General features: G+C 36.0%; 1 protein-coding gene across 6 annotated transcripts in view; it reads right to left on the bottom strand.

Moving 5' to 3' along the window:
- The window catches only part of TTC7B (tetratricopeptide repeat domain 7B), a 142592-nt gene that overhangs the window by 22401 nt on the left and 101665 nt on the right, over positions 1-18526 (bottom strand). For all 6 annotated transcript variants that reach the window (XM_069783646.1, XM_069783648.1, XM_069783647.1 and 3 more), the window contains 2 exons: positions 13930-14070; positions 8102-8304 (listed from right to left, as the gene is read on the bottom strand). In XM_069783646.1, coding sequence (XP_069639747.1) covers positions 8102-8304; positions 13930-14070 — 344 coding nt within the window. The remainder of the gene's footprint in view (positions 1-8101; positions 8305-13929; positions 14071-18526) is intronic.

Here is an 18526-nt window from a genome sequence, read left to right as displayed (position 1 = left end):
GGAAGGACTCTGGAAAGACTTTAATAGGAATCACCCTTTCTAACACCTACAAGAAAAGCCTGAAAAACTAATTTTTCATTATGCTGTGATCAGATGCTTTTACTAGCTTGCTGGTCTGTTCAGCATCTCTATTTAGTACTATGAAACAAGGAGATAATTTCCATGTAAAAAACTGTAGAGAGTCATAAATATTTTGTGTTCTCTAAATAGTATTAGACACATCTTTGTCTATAGAAGACTCAATGCAGATCATTAAGGTATACTTGAACCTCCCATGAGAAAACCATCAAGAGAGACAGAACCCCAAATTTGTGAAGATCCCAACTGAGGCTTTTCAGTTGCATTGTTTTGTAACTGACACTTTTGGATGGACGTTCCCCAACCACATTGCATAAGCAGGCTGCATAAGGAGCACGACTGGAAATATTTTGGAATCAAGTGGCCATTCTTGCAGTTGCATTGTATCTGCATGCTTAAAAAAAAAAAAAAAAAAAAAATCATTAAAAAGCGCAAGTATTAAAAACCCCAGCCAAAGCAAGCATATAAAAATATCAGACCGGCAACAATCAAAAATGCATCATTATTAACTAGCTATCACAGAAAGGGGCATTTTATGGAACTGCGGGGTACTGCAATGCCTGCAAGACAATGACCAGTTGATAATAACTAGGTTGGATGACACATGATTTGGCAGCACCTCACATTTACAGTGCAAAGACAATAAGATGTATCCAAAATATTAAGGCAGGTTTGCAGCAGAGAATATATGTATACATATGTATTATACATGCATGTATCCAAGATGAGTGAATACAGTTGAGAAAGATACTAAGCTTTTGCATCTCCCTTCCATCGTTGCTATGGGTAATGTACCATGGAAATGAGGGAAGAAAGAACAAAATCTGTGCTTTCTAGATTTTTATCACTGGTAAAAATAAGGAAATTCTTGCATAATAGGAAGACTGTAACAAGATTTTGTCCACAAACAAGTGTTCCTATCATGTTGTCTAACAGAATCGTTACCTCTATCTACAAAGCTTGTCTTGCTTGCATTCCTAGAATCACAGGATGGCTGAGGTAGGAAGGGACCTCTGGGGATTGTCTACATCCAAACTTGAAGTTTAGTGTAGAGTCATCTAGGATGGGTTGCCAAGGGCTGTATCCTGTCAGTTTTTTTTAATATCTCCAAGGATGTGAGACTCCACAAATTCTCTGGGCAAGTTGATGTATCTTATATGTGTATCTGAAATAGTATTACCTTTATGCAAACGGTATGTAATTGTACCATTGTTCCCCAGCTCTTTGCCTGTCAACTAATTACCTGAAACGGACAGTGTAGGGCAGGGAATCCCTCCTCAGATGCTTTGTTATGATGTCTAGGAAAACCAAAGCCCTGATCTGTACAGGGCCATTCTGATCTTTGGATTTTATTCCTGGAACTTGAAATGATACTTGCTACCTACCAAATTGTGATATTTAATCTGCACTTGCTGTATGTGAAACGAATTGATAATAGCTCAGTTTTGATAACAGAATCCAGTTCAAACACTTTATGCTATAAAACATGAATCGAAGCTTGAGATGAACACTACCTGTATTCTGAAAATGGAAAACGATTCTTAAAATCTTCCAAGCAAAGAGAAGAAACTTTGGAGTAATACTGCACACTGTAGACTGACCTGCTGCAACAGCAAATTGTGATGAATTATCTGATGGGTGGAATTTTATCAGGTCCACACAATACAATAAAAACACTGGAATGATTCGTGACCTGCCAAATAAAGAGGAGTAACTCTAGCCAAAGCATCCCTTCCTTCTGCCAGCATCTACCACTAATTAATTTTCCATTTTTTAAAATGGGAACAAATAGAAGTGGTAAAATGGTTTCTGGCAAGCTGAGCCTAAATTGATAAACTGTAGAAAAATCTATCACACAGATAACATGAAAACAGACGAAAACAGAAAGTTAAAGCTGAGCATACCAGGCAAAAATCCCTACATAAAAAAAAAGGAAAAGAAAAAAAAACCCAAACGAACAAAACCCACACTTTTCAACTCAGAGTCAAACCCTCTTTCAAATAGAAATCTCAGGAAAGTTAATTAAAAAAATTAGTTAATTAAAATAATAGAGCTAAAAATCACTTAAGAAAAAGTTACAGAAAGCTGGCTTAAGCATAGCTAGATTCCCAATATTACACCCCAATGGCTTAGATTCTTCATTTTACCCAGTTCTGTCCAGTGCAATGACAGTGCATGCTGCACAAAATCAGATTATCTTTTCATCTTCAGATATTCACAGATTGTCTAAACCAAACAACTAATTTAAGCCCAGTTGCAGTATTCCTCTTGTAATGGCTGTCAGCTGAGGACAGCACAGACAAGTTGAAACCTGTTGAAGAGTCCTTACAGAGCTCACTCTCAGCTGGTGTAAAGCATCCAAGAGTGGAGGTATTTTCTTATTGAAAGATCTGCTCCTGCTATAGTTGCTTTAAGCCATTTAGAGTAAATACAGGGTAATGTGGAAAGAAAGTCTTTTACAAAGCAGGACCTATGTTTCACCAACCCTAGAATACCACTTTCGGAACAACACTTCTCAGTGGATCAGCACAGACAGTCCTGCCTGAGTAAATACAAGCTCACTGCTTCAAGTTATACACAAAATTAGTGCAGTAAGTTCCCATAGTCACTTTCTGTTTCCAAAAGAGCAACTAAATTCTAGTTTAAACTCAAATTTGTAGCAATTACTGTTGTCAAATATCGAACAAAAATAAATCTGCTTTAAAAGAGTACTGTGAAACTCAGATAAAGCATGCAGGAGTTAAGAAATTCTACTGACCTTCCTCCAATGGTAATCTTTAACATATGAATCAATATGAAATAGTTAACTGCTGTACTTGAGCTCAATAACACTAAAAATAAAAGGAAATAACTTTGAAAAAAAAAAAGGGAAAACCCAAACTTATTCACCTTGATTCACACTTTGTTATATTTCAAAAGCTAATGACTATGCAAGTTGGTGCTATGTACTTTTTATTGCACTAAGCACGGATAGTTTTCTGTCGTAAGGCTAAAATGGGAAATAATATTTTCAAGGCAGAAAAGAATATAGCCTGTGAGTGCCACATGGCAGGTGAAGAATTTAAAGTCTATTGAAATGGTCCTTGAGTCACTTGAACTCAATGGGCGTGTTTCAGGTTAAAATGCAAGTAGAAATGCCATTGTTTGCTCAGAGTGCAGAATGCAACTACTTGAAATATTTAGATGTGACAGTGGTCAAATCACAGTAAAATGCCTTCTGTAAGGAGCAGTGAGTTTTTGACTGAACATATGCTTTGCTTTCTCTACTTTCTATGAAAAAGCCTTGAAGTTTCTGAAGGGCAAACCCACAATATTTTACTAACAAATCTAACAAAACCTATTACCGTATTTTTCCATTCTTCTTCAACCACTGTGTGCATAAGGATGCACTTCGAGAGCAAGTCAAATGTTAGCATTAGCATTTAGCTCTACAGTAATCAGTTACAACACAAACCACCCACAAGAAACAGCATAACGTGCTTAGGACAAGCCTATGTGGCCTAAACCAACAATTTTTACAGTGTAGCGGCCTGACAATGAAAATCAAATGAGTTAGTGGATGTTCCCCAGAAGAGGTCCTTGTTATGAAAGGAAGAATGCATACTTCCTGTGCATTGCAGAGAATGCTGCCTCACTGAAGGGAAAAAGTTAGTTTAGGTGACTGTGTTAGTCTTTCTCTAACTCCCTTGACCCCTTCAAACAGGGTCTGAACTCATGTTCTGAAGTCTTCTCTGCTTTTCCTTTCTTTCAGTCAGCTCAACATCCTTGACAGGCTCATAAGCATACAAGACCCATACATACTGCCAGGCTTCTTTCTGGCAAAGCTGGGTTGAAAAAAAATGTAAGAAGCCAATGTAGTTAGAAATAAATAACAATATATTTACAACTGAGAGGTAAAGTGCACATAGTTAATTTAAGCCTTAAGAGATCTGACTTAGTTCTGCGTAATTATAGTAAACTTTAACAGATATCTAACAGGGTGGAGTGGGGAACGTAATTCTTTAAGATAATGTTATTTGAGAACTAATTTCTACATGAGTAATTTTGGATAAGTAATTTCTCCCTTTCTGTTTTAGTTTTCTACTCTTAGAAGCTAAGCTACTAATAGGATTAACTGGCAAGTACTATGATGAATTACTTAATATTCAAAAAATACTAGAGTCTTCTACAATTATAACGATATACAGATGCTGGAAAAACTATTTCATATCAAAGCTACATTTAGCTAGGAAATTTTCAGCCTGAGAGAGAATACACAGACTGTTTCCTGGACAATGGGTCAAAACATTCATTGCCATTTCAGGCGTTACTGAATGATGGCCCATTTCTGGACTTTTCAGACGTCAGCAGTAAGGGCTACTTTCCACAACAGCACTCTGACTGCAAGAGATAAAAGACTGTTTATTCTTTTTTCACAGGGTAGGAAAACAATGACAAAAGCAGGAAGGCAGCAGTAATGCAGAAATCTGGAGATGATGATAAAGGGTAGGGAGAATGGAGAAAGCTGTTCAAATAAATCCATTCTGGCCAAAATCAGGCAGGTGACAACCAAGTATATACGACATTCAATTGAAGTGCAAATCATCATTTTTCAATTTAGTAATTAAAGAAAATTTTAAATTTAATTGGGTGTGATAAAAAGTGATTTGAAATACAGTACACAAACTGAAGTATTTCAAACCTTTAGAACACAACTTTGCGTTGTTTTCTCCGAGTGCACTATACAACCCTTAAAAACAAGAAAGGACACTGCATTTGTTCAAAAGCAATGCTGCTGCACTCTGTGAAGTACACTTAATTGATACTGACATGTTACTGCCTCACTCTTGACATCTTTTGAGCAGTCAGAGCTAGCCAAATAGCACGCTGGTATAACCCCTGGCTCAGAGAAAATTTCAGTTAGCGACAAACAGTAAAAAATAGCACCTGAGAACAAGGCAGATCTTAAAATGAGAATTGCTTAACAGAATACAGTGAGCGAATGTATGGATTTAAACATTAACTGTATGAGGAATAATTTAATTGCACAAACAACTAAAGAGAATTTTAACAGCATTTCTCTTTGAAAGACTAGTTTTGTTGTTCAGCTGATTTAATTAATAACCCTCGCAACCTTTCCGAAGGGACTGAAATAGCAGTGAGCATGAGCACAAACACACTGCCCCCTGCAGCCGGGTGTCGGGCAGAGTAGCTCACATCTTGGGTAATGCAGCAGTGTAACCCAATCAGCTCCATTTCCCAAGAAGTTTAAGTAGAATACAGAACGCGGCTAAACAAATTGTCCTTTATTCGTGGATCAAGCCCCCACCCTTCGGTGTCACGTTGTCTTAGGCATTTCATTACTAAAGCAAATACAGCTTCCAAACCCTCTCATTTATCATTATTCTGTTGGTGAACAGATCTCTTCCATCACTCTTAACTGCTCCAATTTTCACACCATTGCCAAGTCCACCTGTTTTTCATTTTAGAAAATCTTTAAAACAGGAGTAAATCAGTGAAGATCTTAGAGACAACAGCATAATGAATAACTTGTTTCTTTAGAAAATTGTAATTTTAGACAAATACAGTCTTTTAACAGATCATACCAGCCAATAAAAGGTAACTGCATTCAGATAATACATTAGACTTCTGCAAAGAGCATGTCATCATGGTCACATTAACAGAACATGGAGTCTGCACTTGAGACAACTCCAAGAATTTTTATGCAGAAACTTACAAGAGGAAGCACATCAGTTCTCAAGCCACAAGACTAAACTTTCTAGTCTTTCTTCACACATTTCTTCAGTAATTTAGGTTAATCAGGTTATTCCTGAATATGATCTACTGTTCCTACACAGAAACAAGTACTTAAAGAGAGTTATGGCCAAAAAGTTGTACTGAAAAATAGTAAAGCTTCAAAGTCTAATTTTTCATCCTTCCTACCAGAGTGATGTATAATCATTAAAAGGATGGACTATAAAAGGAGAAATCTTGCCTATTCCCAATACGCCATTCTTGTTCATACAAATATAAACAAACATTTTATTTAGTTTTTGTTCTTCTCTGAACAACTACAAATAATATCTCAAATCAAAGACCCAGATTTCTAAACCACTATCATCAGGAAATTTTACCGAGTGTCAGATGTCACTCATTCTAAAATCTTAATTAAAAGAAAAAAACCTTCAAAACTGATTTCAGGTTCAACTATTTCAAGTAATTTTACTTGGAGAGGCAGGGCTGGATATGTATGCTACACACTAGAACTTGTGCCATCCTTAAATCTTATTTCCTTTTTGTTGCATTTTATACATAAAGTTATTGTGATCTATACTTGGTATTTGCCCAAAAAAAGAAATCCACCAAAGCTTATGAAATAAATCTAAGCTCTAAAGGTAACTGTTAGGTTGAAACAGCATTTTATAATTGCTTTCTAAGCATTGCTAGAAACCTGTATCAAATAGTTTTAAAATACCAAATTAATCACAAAAAATAAGGTATTTTTTCACAAACTTTGGTTCATAAACTGATTGTCAGATTAGAATTGTGAATACAAATATTACAAGGTAATATTGTGGCTGGTACCTCCCACAGTGCTGTTGCTATAGCTCCCCTGCCACTGAGATCATATCTCTTCATAATAAATAGGTAAATATACAAAAACAAAGTGTTGAGATGTACAGATACTCATCTATACACACAGGCAAGAGTAAACACTGCAAACTTCCTCAAAATACTTTTTGCAATAGTCAAAAGATCAAGAAGGATACAGATTCCTGTACCTTTTCCCCACATGCAATCATACAGACAAGTATTTTTACAGCATACATCTTTAATATTTGTATTTAAGCAGCACAGATCTCTCAGCATCTATTCAAAACAACATCTTAGTACAGAAAAGGTCTAGAGTAATAGAGAAAGCTTTCACAATTTTAAGAATGCTTAAAAAGGACTGGCCAATCGAATGAAATGAATAGATATCCTCTAGCTTGTATTCAAACTGAAAAGCTCATAAAAAAGGAACCCAGATTGGAAGCACAGTATTTTTCATCGCACACGCCTCTTACGGCAGCTAATTTCTCAGGCATTCTGAAGAGCATTGTGTGTTTACAGACTACTTATTCAAAGGTGGATTCAGAGGAGGGGCAGAAAGATACCCAGAAAAACACAAGCTTTCATTTGCACTGAGCTGTACTGCTTTAGGTTGACTGCCTGCTTCTTCAGAAAAAGGAACCTTTTGGCATTTGTCAGTAGGCTCAAATATCTTGAAATGCTGAAAAGGTGAAACAAAAAACTTTCCCTGTACTGCCTTCCTATCTGATCTTTTGTCTCATATGTTCCCCTCAGGGATGCAGGAGAAATTTGTCTGAATAATTCATAAGCACCTAGGCAGAAACCAGCTTCTACTTCTGAACAAAAAGATTGGTTAAGAAGCTGATTCCAGCTATTCCACTCTGCTCTATCTGGAAGAAAACTGGACTAAAAAAAGTAATTTTCCTAACATAGTAAGCACAGAATATATACATGTACGTATATAAACAAACTTACGCACTTATACTGGGGAAGGCACCTTTGTACTTAAAGCTACACATTCCTTTGAGGGCAAGACTGACTCTCTACCTTTCAAAAAACCCAAGAAATGACATAGCATGAAGGTAATCAATCAACATGTAGAATTGAACTTTTAGTTTGGAATTAGCAGAATGACTGGTCTTTCCTCTTGACTACAGTATCCAACTCTTCTCTTACTATGAGCCACCTTTATTTCCCAGCAGCACTGAATATTAGGCAGATGCAAATGACTTCTTTTTCTGCAGTCTGTTAGGACTGAAATAGTCTTATTGCTTGCAGATCCTTTTTATGTCCCAACACACACAGAAGAGAGAATAAAAAGCCAGAAAAGACTGTTTCCAAAGCTGTCTTGCTAGTAAGGATATAGATCCAAAACTCATAAGCTATGGGTTACCCACACCAAATTAAGATTTCACAATACAATATCATAAGTTGAGACAAAAGTATTTAAGAATGTGGACTCAAGACTTACCAGCCTCTGCATGCTTTTCACGTGGGTAGGACTAATAGATAAGGCCTCTTCATACCAGCGTTTGGCTTCATCCATATTTCCACGAAGTTCAGCCACCTGACCTCTCATGTAGAGAACATAGTGTGACATGGGAAAGAGATTAGCTGCTTCCTGGGTACATGCTGTGGCCTCAGCAGGCTTCCCAATTCCTATGTAGACTTCAGCTGTGGAAGGAATGTGAGGACCAATGAATGATTTGTGCTTCATCATACCATGACTAGATGTTGTTACATGTGCTATATTGTAAATAGTTTCATTCCAAGCAAAGGCTATTTTCCTGAAAATTTTGCAGCTTAAGAGAAATTATTATGTAAATTATTTTAAATTAATTCTTCTTTTAGGAAAGCTGCTTTTCTAAATGCAATAGGAGTTTGAACCTCTAAATGGCTGTTTTAAACACCAGAAAACTCTTTATAGTTCGTTATTTTTAACTGAAGTCTGGGTTTTTTTCATTTTAGTTTTAAGATGTGAGCATGTAGTATTCCACCACTATTTAAGAACAGAAAACCCAACACAAAACAGCACACTGAGATCCTTACAGTAGGTAAGAGAACACAACTAATTACAGGGTTTTCTGAATTTTACATGTCAGCTGTTAAGCAAGCAGTAGCAATTGCTCCACTACCAATCACTAAACAGCAAGCCTGGTTTTAAGTTTCCTACTTCGGATAATTTTAAAAGAAATATAATGTTATTTGATGTGAAAAGTTTCCTAGTTAAGTTAGCAGAACATGTGAAATGCTTAATCAGCATTCTGATTTGACAAAATTTATTCATATTTCCAAGCATTTTATCTAAGATATCCTCCAGAAGCTAAAAACATTTAACTCTGTAGCTTCAAAAAAAAAAAAAAAAAAGCTATATTTAATTTAAGATAAATCGCTCCCGATTAAAGCAGTTGAGTAGCCTGACACACACTTGTCTAAATCAGATTGACTATAAGGGAAAAAAAGGTTCATTCGGTAAGTGATTAACAACTAACAATAGAGGAAGTATTTGCCTTCTGTAGCTCTTATGACACTTTTCAACATTGCTATTTCACTACCCTGCTGGATTATCTTAATCTCTTGCTGAAAGAGTGGGAGAAGGGAGGAATAAACAGATACTAAATGCAAGAAAAAGATATCAAAGGTTCTGGGTTGGGTTTTCTATTTCTTTTATGTTGGTATAGACCCTAGAAAAATTGAGACTCAAAGTAATTGTATAACTGCATTCTATCATATTACACGGTACAAGAGTCTTATAGATTAAGGCTCAAATCAAAATGCTCCATCAAAACAGCAAAGTGATCTATCGCTGTTCAAGACAGGCTTCTCACTGTACAGTACAGGCCACCCATCTTGGTTTAAAGGCTGGCAGATCAGGATCTCACACTACAGTAGTGGATTTGGGATTATGCCTAAACTCTGAATGGAACTGATGTTTGACAGCCTTTGAAGAAGCTTTCTTCTGAGACAATTGCATTAAACAGACTTAATAGTACCCCTAACTAGTCAACTTCACTACAGCAGTGCATAAACCTTAACTTACAGATGATACCTGCTATGAATAGTCATAACTATTTTCACCAAGATCAATTTATAACAATGACTAACAAAAACTGGACTTTCAGTAGGAGTCGGTGAGTAAGCACAGTTTTTTAAAGGTCTTACTAATTTTCTATTTCTTTAACTGATTTTTGTAGGGTTGCTGGAATAAATTATTTTCTTCCTCTAAGACCTGATCCTATTGATGGGAGAAAAGACTTTTTTTTTTTTTTTTTTCTCCTCAGTTGACCCAGTGATTTCACAGAACACATTCTACCTAACATAAGTAGTACGTCTGTGTGGATGTATGGATTAATGCAGCATATTTTTAGAAACTCATGAAATGCTTTTTGATGGAAAAATGTCTTATCCACATAAAGAACTAACACATGAAATTGCAGATCCAGGAACACTTTTTTCCCCTAACCCTAAAAGAACCACCTCACCTAGTCAGAGATGGTACTGCATAACTAAAGAATAGCAAACCTGGAAGATAATGAGGGGATAAAATTTTGAAATCAAAATCTAAATTTGGGAGAAATTAAATTTTTCTAGGATTTTACTAACTGTTGGTAGAACCCAAAGAGCAAGTTGTAGCCATAATTTGAGAACTGGACATACAGCATAAAATGTGAATTGTATTGATAGGGTTTTTTTTTAAAAAATTCTAAAATATTTTGGAAAAGCTTTGGGTACTTCATTCTTGAATGCCCTTCTAAAAGCTACATGGTGAATATTACTACACAAGGAACAAGATTTTAGTGAGTATAAAATACACTACATTATTTAAATGCTAACTATTTGAGCTCTCCTTGTTTTATGGTCTCTTCTCCAGCATCAGACTTGAAACATAGTTTTAAATACACACACCCAAGTTGCTCGGTGAAAAGACAGTTAGGAAAAAATATAATTTACACAGACTGTAAAAGGTACTAAGTAAAATCTGTAATTATTAGCAAATAATATGCAGAAACTAAAAATTACTTAAGTAGGTGATTATCTACTACCACAATAATTCTAGACTGAAAAATAAGCAGAGATTAGCTAATTTAACAGACTGCAGCTGCAATTCTGTATTCCTTGCAGGGAAACAAGTATGGTAGTAATGGCTTTTAACACTAGCCAAGAGACCGCAATACTGCTTATAAATTATCCTTATGTTACTGTAAGATACTAAATGTTGCTGTCCTGCTTACTAACTGCAGCAGAGAAACTTGACAGTTATTAACAGACCTTCCTAAAAGTATTACATTTAAGCAAAATAATTCCTTTATGTTTAAAGTTATTATAGAGTTATTTTAAGAATAACTTCTCCCTTTCTCTAACAGAAGTTATGCCACCCCAACAGAATATCCAGCAGGCTTTTTGAAAAACTATGAAAGAATGAATAGAAAGTGGCACTTGTGGCTAGGTGTTAAGCATGAAAGTTCATTCAAGAAGTTTCTGAAACTGAAGGAGAGCTGTTCATTCTGAGATAATGACTTCAAACTGAATAAAAATGTTAAAAAACCGATATGGCAAATTCAAATAAATCAGTTGTGAAAAACTGACAAGTGCCAGCAGACTTTGTACGAAAATCTCAGAGAAGAGCCGCAGTTTGCAGAGAAACCAGGTGCCAAGTCTGATGTGCTCTTCTTAATGTCTCCACCTAGAGAATGCCAATAATGCTTTCTGGTTCAAACCCTTCCAATGCTTACGCTTGCATTTTATTGAGAAATCAATCTATTTTCCAATCAAGCTGCACAGCAATATTGAGTTCAGTCTTAATGCATTTCTCAAAGGATCACCACAGCCATTGATCATTTAGGGACAGGTCTGGTTTTTAATAGTGAGTTACTGGAGAATGTACTAATTGCAAGAGTCATTTTGTTTCACATTTAAAATTAGCCTAATTTTCCACCTTTACACTGTATGCCCAGAAATGAAAGGTCAAAACAGTCCATTAATAAACACAAGATGAAAAATTAAAATCCGGTTACTGTGTTACCAACTTCTTCGGACTGGATGCCATACTCATTTACACTAATGACAGCTGGAATGACACTGTATATCCATAAGAACAAGCATTTTCTCTTTTTTTTCACATCATATATATTAGTTTGGGTAAATATATTCCACTAAGTTTTGCATGTATTAGAACTTATTTACGTAACTCTACCATGTCTCTATAATCTAACAGGAAGAATAATTCTCAATTTTTGTATTTTAAGATTTAAAGCTTGTTAAAGATTCCCCCCCCGACACTAAGAAATAAAACACTGCACAAGCATACAGGGAGTCAAACAGTTAAACGTGGCATGAGTCTCAAAAAGGATGCAATTTCCCAATGGTAAATCTTCACCGTTATTTAAAGAACGTGTGCTTTAAGTAAGGCGTTAAGTAATTTTATCGCTGTTTTCTATGCAGGTAACCCATATACACCGATGAAGATACCTTCCACAATATCTGCTTTGTATTGTGCTTCTGAGAGAAAACTTTATTCTGAATGTTCCTACAGTAAAGAGCCTTTTCTCAAGGCTCAGGGCGTTTACTCTAGCAGGACAAGTGGCTGAATAGCAGGATACCTAAACACTCTGAAATGCAGCACAAATCCCCAGCAGAAGTATCAGGAACAGGATCATTCCAAAGTGGAGAGGAAGGAGACTTCAGGTTGCAGTACCTTCTCTGAAGGCAGACAGAAGCCCTCTTTCATCTCCTGTTTTTTTTCTTTCATTGCTCCCTATACACAAAGAGTCAGAGCACTCTTCATACTTTACATACTGGATCTTTAACACTTGAGTTCATTCTCCAGCCCAACTCTCTCCTACTTCCCACCCATGCTTCCTCCTGCTGGGAATCAAGAATATGGCCTAGAGGCCACGCTTGCCGAGGTAGGTATTTTTAAGAGTGAAAAGTGGACTGTGCAGCAGATTGCAGCAGCAGACCACCAACATGTATGCAAACCTGACTAAGTTGTGAACTAAAAAGGAATCAGCAAAGAGCGTCCAGACCCCTCCTTTGTAGGCAAAACAGTAGCAGTCACTTGCATGGACTGGATTAGCAGCAATACGACATGACCAACAAAAATTAACAGAAAATAAGCAGTGGAACAAGCTGTCACAGAAGGCTGAGAAATTATCAGCATTATAGATGCTAAGAGTTACTGTAGATGGCCATCTGTGATGGTTTATAAATATTTAAAACCAGTGATGCCACAATGCAGGGCAGGTGATTTGTCTAATCTGTGTTGCTTTCCAGGAGCCCTTCCACCCTCAAATGAGATCACTATTATTAATCACTGTCATTGCTCTTCTTTCCAATCTTTTGGGCTTTTTATCTAAAACATGAATTAATAACTGGCAGCTGTTGCCCTGTAATGACTTTCACACAATAAAACTGTTAATGCAAAATAGGTAAATTAAAACGCTAAGAAATACAGCACTGCTTTGTTGAATGTAAACATGAAGAAAAAAAAAATTACGTCACTGAAAAATGCTCAAGTCTGAGACCAGACCAAAGTGGAACAGTTGCTGACTTATTTCTAAATTACACCTTCCTGATGCAAGTATCAATAAAAAACAATTGCATGGTATACATTTTAAACTGTAAAAATACACTGGATCAGCATTTTCTGGTTAAAATTTTATGTAACAGCCACTTACGATATTGCATTTAGCTTGAGGCTTGAAGCAGCATAACAATACTAAATCTACTCAAGAGAACTCCACATTTAGAAAAACAATCCTGGGCCTTTTACATTAACGAAGCTAGAAGGAAGAGAACTGAATAACAGCTCATTATAACAGCTGCAAGGGACAGGTTGCTCAATAGTACTACTCCCTCTTTTTTTCCACATATGCAGAGTTACTTATTTTCAATGATAAAGTTTTTCTAGTTGCAGGAACTCTATTCAATAATCTTACAAACATCTTTTTCCAACCAATGGAATTAGGGCATCTAAATTTCCAAATACATACTTCAGAAACTAAATTCTTCACAGATAAGGGAGAGAGTATTGCCTTTGTTCTACAGAAAACACGACTCCACTGATAACAGCTGCATTATAAAACTACTGCCTTATCTTACATAAATGATCTTACACACAAGCAACTGTAATGTGTTTTTCATTTCTTGACTTGCTTCAATGCCACGCACACACCTGGAAAAAGTTTGATCTGATAAATGGTAACAGATTCTGAATGAAGCCAAGAGATTTTTGCAAGTCCTTAGGCTAGCAAGAAAGGGGAGAAGAAAGAACAAGAAAGAATTTTACTTTCACAGTACCTGCATGAAGCCATATTTGAGCCAGAGTCATCCAAGGATGCAAGGGACCTTGTTTAGGGGCACTGCTTTGCAGAGATGAAGCAACCTCAGACAGCGCTTGCTCCACTCTGGAAGCTGCTATTGATGTGGCATGGACTGAACCTGTAGAAGTAATGAAAAAAATTACCACCATAGAAAGAATGAAGGCCACACACGTTGCATAAAACATTTAATTATAACTCTTTTCATAAGAGGTTTTACCCCAAACTCCTCAAGATTTAATTTACTTATACCATTTTTGAGAAGTTTTTTGAAATGTCAGGTTAATTTTCCTTGTTATGAAAGCTTTTATACTGCTCTGAAAGACTATATAAAAACCACAATGAACATTGGTAACTATACCTGACACATTTTTGGGTTGCTACTATGAATACTCTATTAAACTCGACACCTCTTTTCTGGCAACGTACGATCCAAAAAAAGGTTTGTGATGGTATTGTACACTGTAATCTTCAGGTTGCTGCATGCACTTTGATGTTAGTAATTGCTATGTCTTTGCATAGAGTGCAATTAGAGGACTATTTTAAGACCAATAACCGTACAAAAAAAGAGAACTAAAATATACAAGATGATTACAACATACACCATCACAAATACAGAATTAAACTGCACTGAATGTAAACCTTAGCTAATCAAAAAGGCTGAATTAAATGCCTTGTGGCAAAAAAGTCCCTTGCATAAAGAACACTCCCAAAGTATACTATGTAAAGGGTAATTCTCATAAAATGAAGCATTTACAAATGAGATTAGAATCTCATTGCCAAATACTACCCTTTTCAAAGTACTGGAATTAAAAAAGCTTCTATGACTAGAGAATATCTAATGGCAAGTGTACTTTGGATAGCCAATTACTGACAGCTTATTTAGTCATGATTTTTTTTTTTAAATCAAGACAATGGATATTTTAAGCTATGCTCCTTGTCATCTAAGCTTCAACGTATCTCTAGTTGTTTTATAATTACAAATTACAAAATCTCAGACTGACTAGGCCTGATTAATAAATAATGGAAGTGAAATATTCCATATTGAATCAGATGAGAAGTCTTTTAAGCCCATCAACATATCTGTAATGGTCAACAATGGCAGGTACCCCAAAAGAAAGTACTGAATCCTGTACAGGTTGAACAGCACCCCACAAGCTCATCTTCATCACTAGCAGTTAAGAAATAAATGAAACTTTCACTCTCAATATCACAGGTTTTCTAAGAATTTTAACAAGAAGCAATTTGCCACATAAAACATACATTCTTAAGTGTGACAAGATAAATCAGCAAACCAGAAAAGCTGAAGAAATTCCTAGCACGCAGATCAGTGGGAGGATAAAGTTTGTCTGGAAGTGTGCATCATGTTTCCCTTAACTGACAGAAACAAGGGAAAAGCAGCACAGGACATAATTAGCATTTCATATGTCATTATGAACAAGGAATTGCCCTGAAGATCTGAAACAGTATCTGGCCGTGGACTTTGCTTTCCTTTACTGGCTGATGAAACAACTCAAACTCCAGCCCACAGAGTTGAACATTCACTAATGTTTTTGTGTGTCTTATCTTTAAGGCTCAACTTCTGAAGAAATATTAAAGGGAAGTCTAAGCAAGAAGCATGTGGAGTGTATTCAAAGAAAAATATCAGCAAAGGTACCATAAATAAACACTAGTCACCAGTAATCCTCTTCTTGTCTGACACCCACTTCTGTAAATGCATGTCACTACAACCTGTCACTTGTTTGCCTTCCAGGGACTAATAGTGAAAGAGCCTCCTCATCTCTCCAGAATTTGTAAAGAAAAGGGTGCGATTCACTGACACAATGGATATCATCTAACCCCTTCCTTCTGAAAAGCAAGTATTCAATTTGGTATTAAAAAGAACCTATATTTTCTATTCTTTAAAGCAAGGACTCTGGCTGCCAGCCAGGCCACAAGTAATTTCATATAGAAAGTGTGCTGTTAGATTTTAAGCCTCTAGGACTTAACCATAAAGCACACATGGTAATGTATTATTAAAACTTTTTATACATCAATTTCTATCTAAAAAAGAACTATACTGTAATAAAATTCTTATGAGTTGCAGTGCCACCTATATTAAAGTTAAAACAGAGTGGATACTGAGCGCTTCCTGTGGTAATTAAGTCCTATCTTGAACTTTATTGTGAGTGGCAGAAAAAAACCAAACCAAACCAAAACCAAATAATAATAAAAAAATCTTTCTAGAAATTTTTTTTCAAAGTGTTATTATTCAAATTGCTTATATTTCCTGTTTAGGAAAAAGGCATCCCTTCACATATTGCAGCAACTAGTTCTCTGAAGAAAACACACATGTATACAAAGTAACAGTCTTCAAGTGTCTTTACTTCAATCAGACTACTAGAAAATAGTTACCTCCTATCTTTCGCTAAATTAAAACAGCTAATATAAAAACGTATTCTAAATCAATTATGAATATTAACAATATAAAATTCAACGTGGAACAAGTAACTTAACTGTTTTAGAAACTCAGACTACAGATTATTCAACATAATCAACTAAATTTAAGCTGCCTCTAAACAACATCCCAACTAAATGGATTCTCAGGGTTTAAGTTTGAAGATCAATGTTAAGCAGCACACAAAGAAACTTGGTGTAATCTTCTGCAGGGCTGTTTGGAAATCCAAGCCTTTGAAATCCGACATGCTTCAGTCTTATTTAAAACGTGGAGAACTTAAGGATGTTGCGAAACAGCACAACAGTATCGATAATTGGTCTTTTTTGTTTGGTTTTGTTTCTTTAAAAACCCTCCTTGCAGTGGCTATTAAGAGAGATATCAAGCACACGGCTATACAGTTTCCAAAAGGAGGAGGGATGACCTCTAGTGCAGCCTTGCATATCTAATCAGCCAGCCACTGTATCCTTTATCATAGTTTTGCTATTATCTTTTTTTCTTTCCTTTTTTTTTTTTTTTTTAACAACAGTAGCGTTTTGACACTGCCCAATCAGGCATCTTTCAGGTAGATTGCAATCATGCCGATAACTCTAACCCATAAACCCCTAAATGCTTCTTTAGTATTGCCACAATTAGCTGTCATCCGACTCATTTCTGGGTCCTTCTGTTAAAACAGAATTAGTAAGCTTTCATTTTGCAGAATACTAAAAATCATTTAAAGACTCTGTGTACTAAAAACCTTTTGCTGACCTTCCTCAAAATTTTATTCAACCCTTTTCTTATTAGAACTAACTATCTGAACTATTTGTTCCTTGTTCTAACCCAGGGGACCCCAGATTCAGATCCTTATACTCACATTACAATTCTAAAATGTGTAGTAATTTCAACTACCACTGGTAAAGATACAGAGTGGTTTGTGAGAAACTGAAGGTAAAGCGTGGATCTTAAAGTCTGCTTGAAGCCTCACAGATCCTATGTAACCAGTTATTTGGTGGCTCCCTGTTGGTTTTGTCATAAGCTCCGCTCTCTCTTCGCAGCCTTATCTGTATTTTGATTTCTTTGGTCTGTGTTCAGTACCCTCAGCCAAACACAAACATATCCTCACTTTCAGTGTTACAATTCACTCAGTTGTAGCTTCCTTCGAATGCTCAGATAGAGTGGCAGTAATTTCTGGTTTAAAATTCTACCGTACCTTCCACGCACACAAATATCCTTGCTCTTCCAAGACAATTTCTAGACCTGCTGTTATAGCGTGACATTTTAGAATCAAGAAGAAATTCCCTCAAAATACCACAAGCAGCAAAGAGTGTTTATTTTGAAATATAAAAGCATGAGGTCTGGAAAAGTAATATATCACCAAAATGGATCCTGGCTACTGACTTTCATTTGTTTCATTTGTTTAGTTTTGTTCTGAAGCTTGTTTATACAAAAAAGGCCAAGCACAAAACGGGGAGTGTCTTTGCAAGATCTAGAATTCCACTACTTAAATTACTTATTGATTAACATCTGGAATCATAATCACATTGCAAACTGCAAAGTGTGACAGAAGGTCTTAATCATAATGAAGTGTTTCTAAACCAAAAAGGTATAACCTCCCACTCGTTTCCTATAATGACATTTGTCCAGAGTTTATAGTTTCTACTCACCATACTAACATAGTATCTGCAACAACCATAGTTACGTCAAAGTTTCAATTCAATCTCAAATAGAAAACCTAACAGCAGCCTTGTACAAACACAATTTAACCAGGAAGTTAAGTCATTTCACAGAAACCTTTCTTTTCCAAGTCACACCTACAGTTCAACTTCTGTGAACAACAAAGTGTTCAATTTATTCTCTTCAGGCTTTTCTTAAGATAAATGTTACAGGAGAGTCTACATGAAACCCATCTTTTAAATACCATTTTTAAGTCACCCTATGTAAATACATGTGTTATGACTTCTTCAGTTCTTTCCTTGGTCATTGCCCAATAAATTCTTCAGAATGTAGCCTAATGGACATGAACTAAGACATGGACTCTATCAGCACTTAGTTGGCATGCAGGCTTGGAGAAAAACAACCTCACTTTTACGTACATCAAATTTTCTTTCTGAAAATGAGTAAAAGAGTGGACTGTCATCCTTCATGAAACATGTTCATATCA

This window comes from Haliaeetus albicilla, chromosome 5 (genome assembly GCF_947461875.1).
Source record: "Haliaeetus albicilla chromosome 5, bHalAlb1.1, whole genome shotgun sequence".
Lineage (NCBI taxonomy): Eukaryota > Metazoa > Chordata > Aves > Accipitriformes > Accipitridae > Haliaeetus > Haliaeetus albicilla.
Note: the sequence above shows the minus strand (reverse complement) of the source record. Positions and strands in the feature narration are given on the sequence as shown.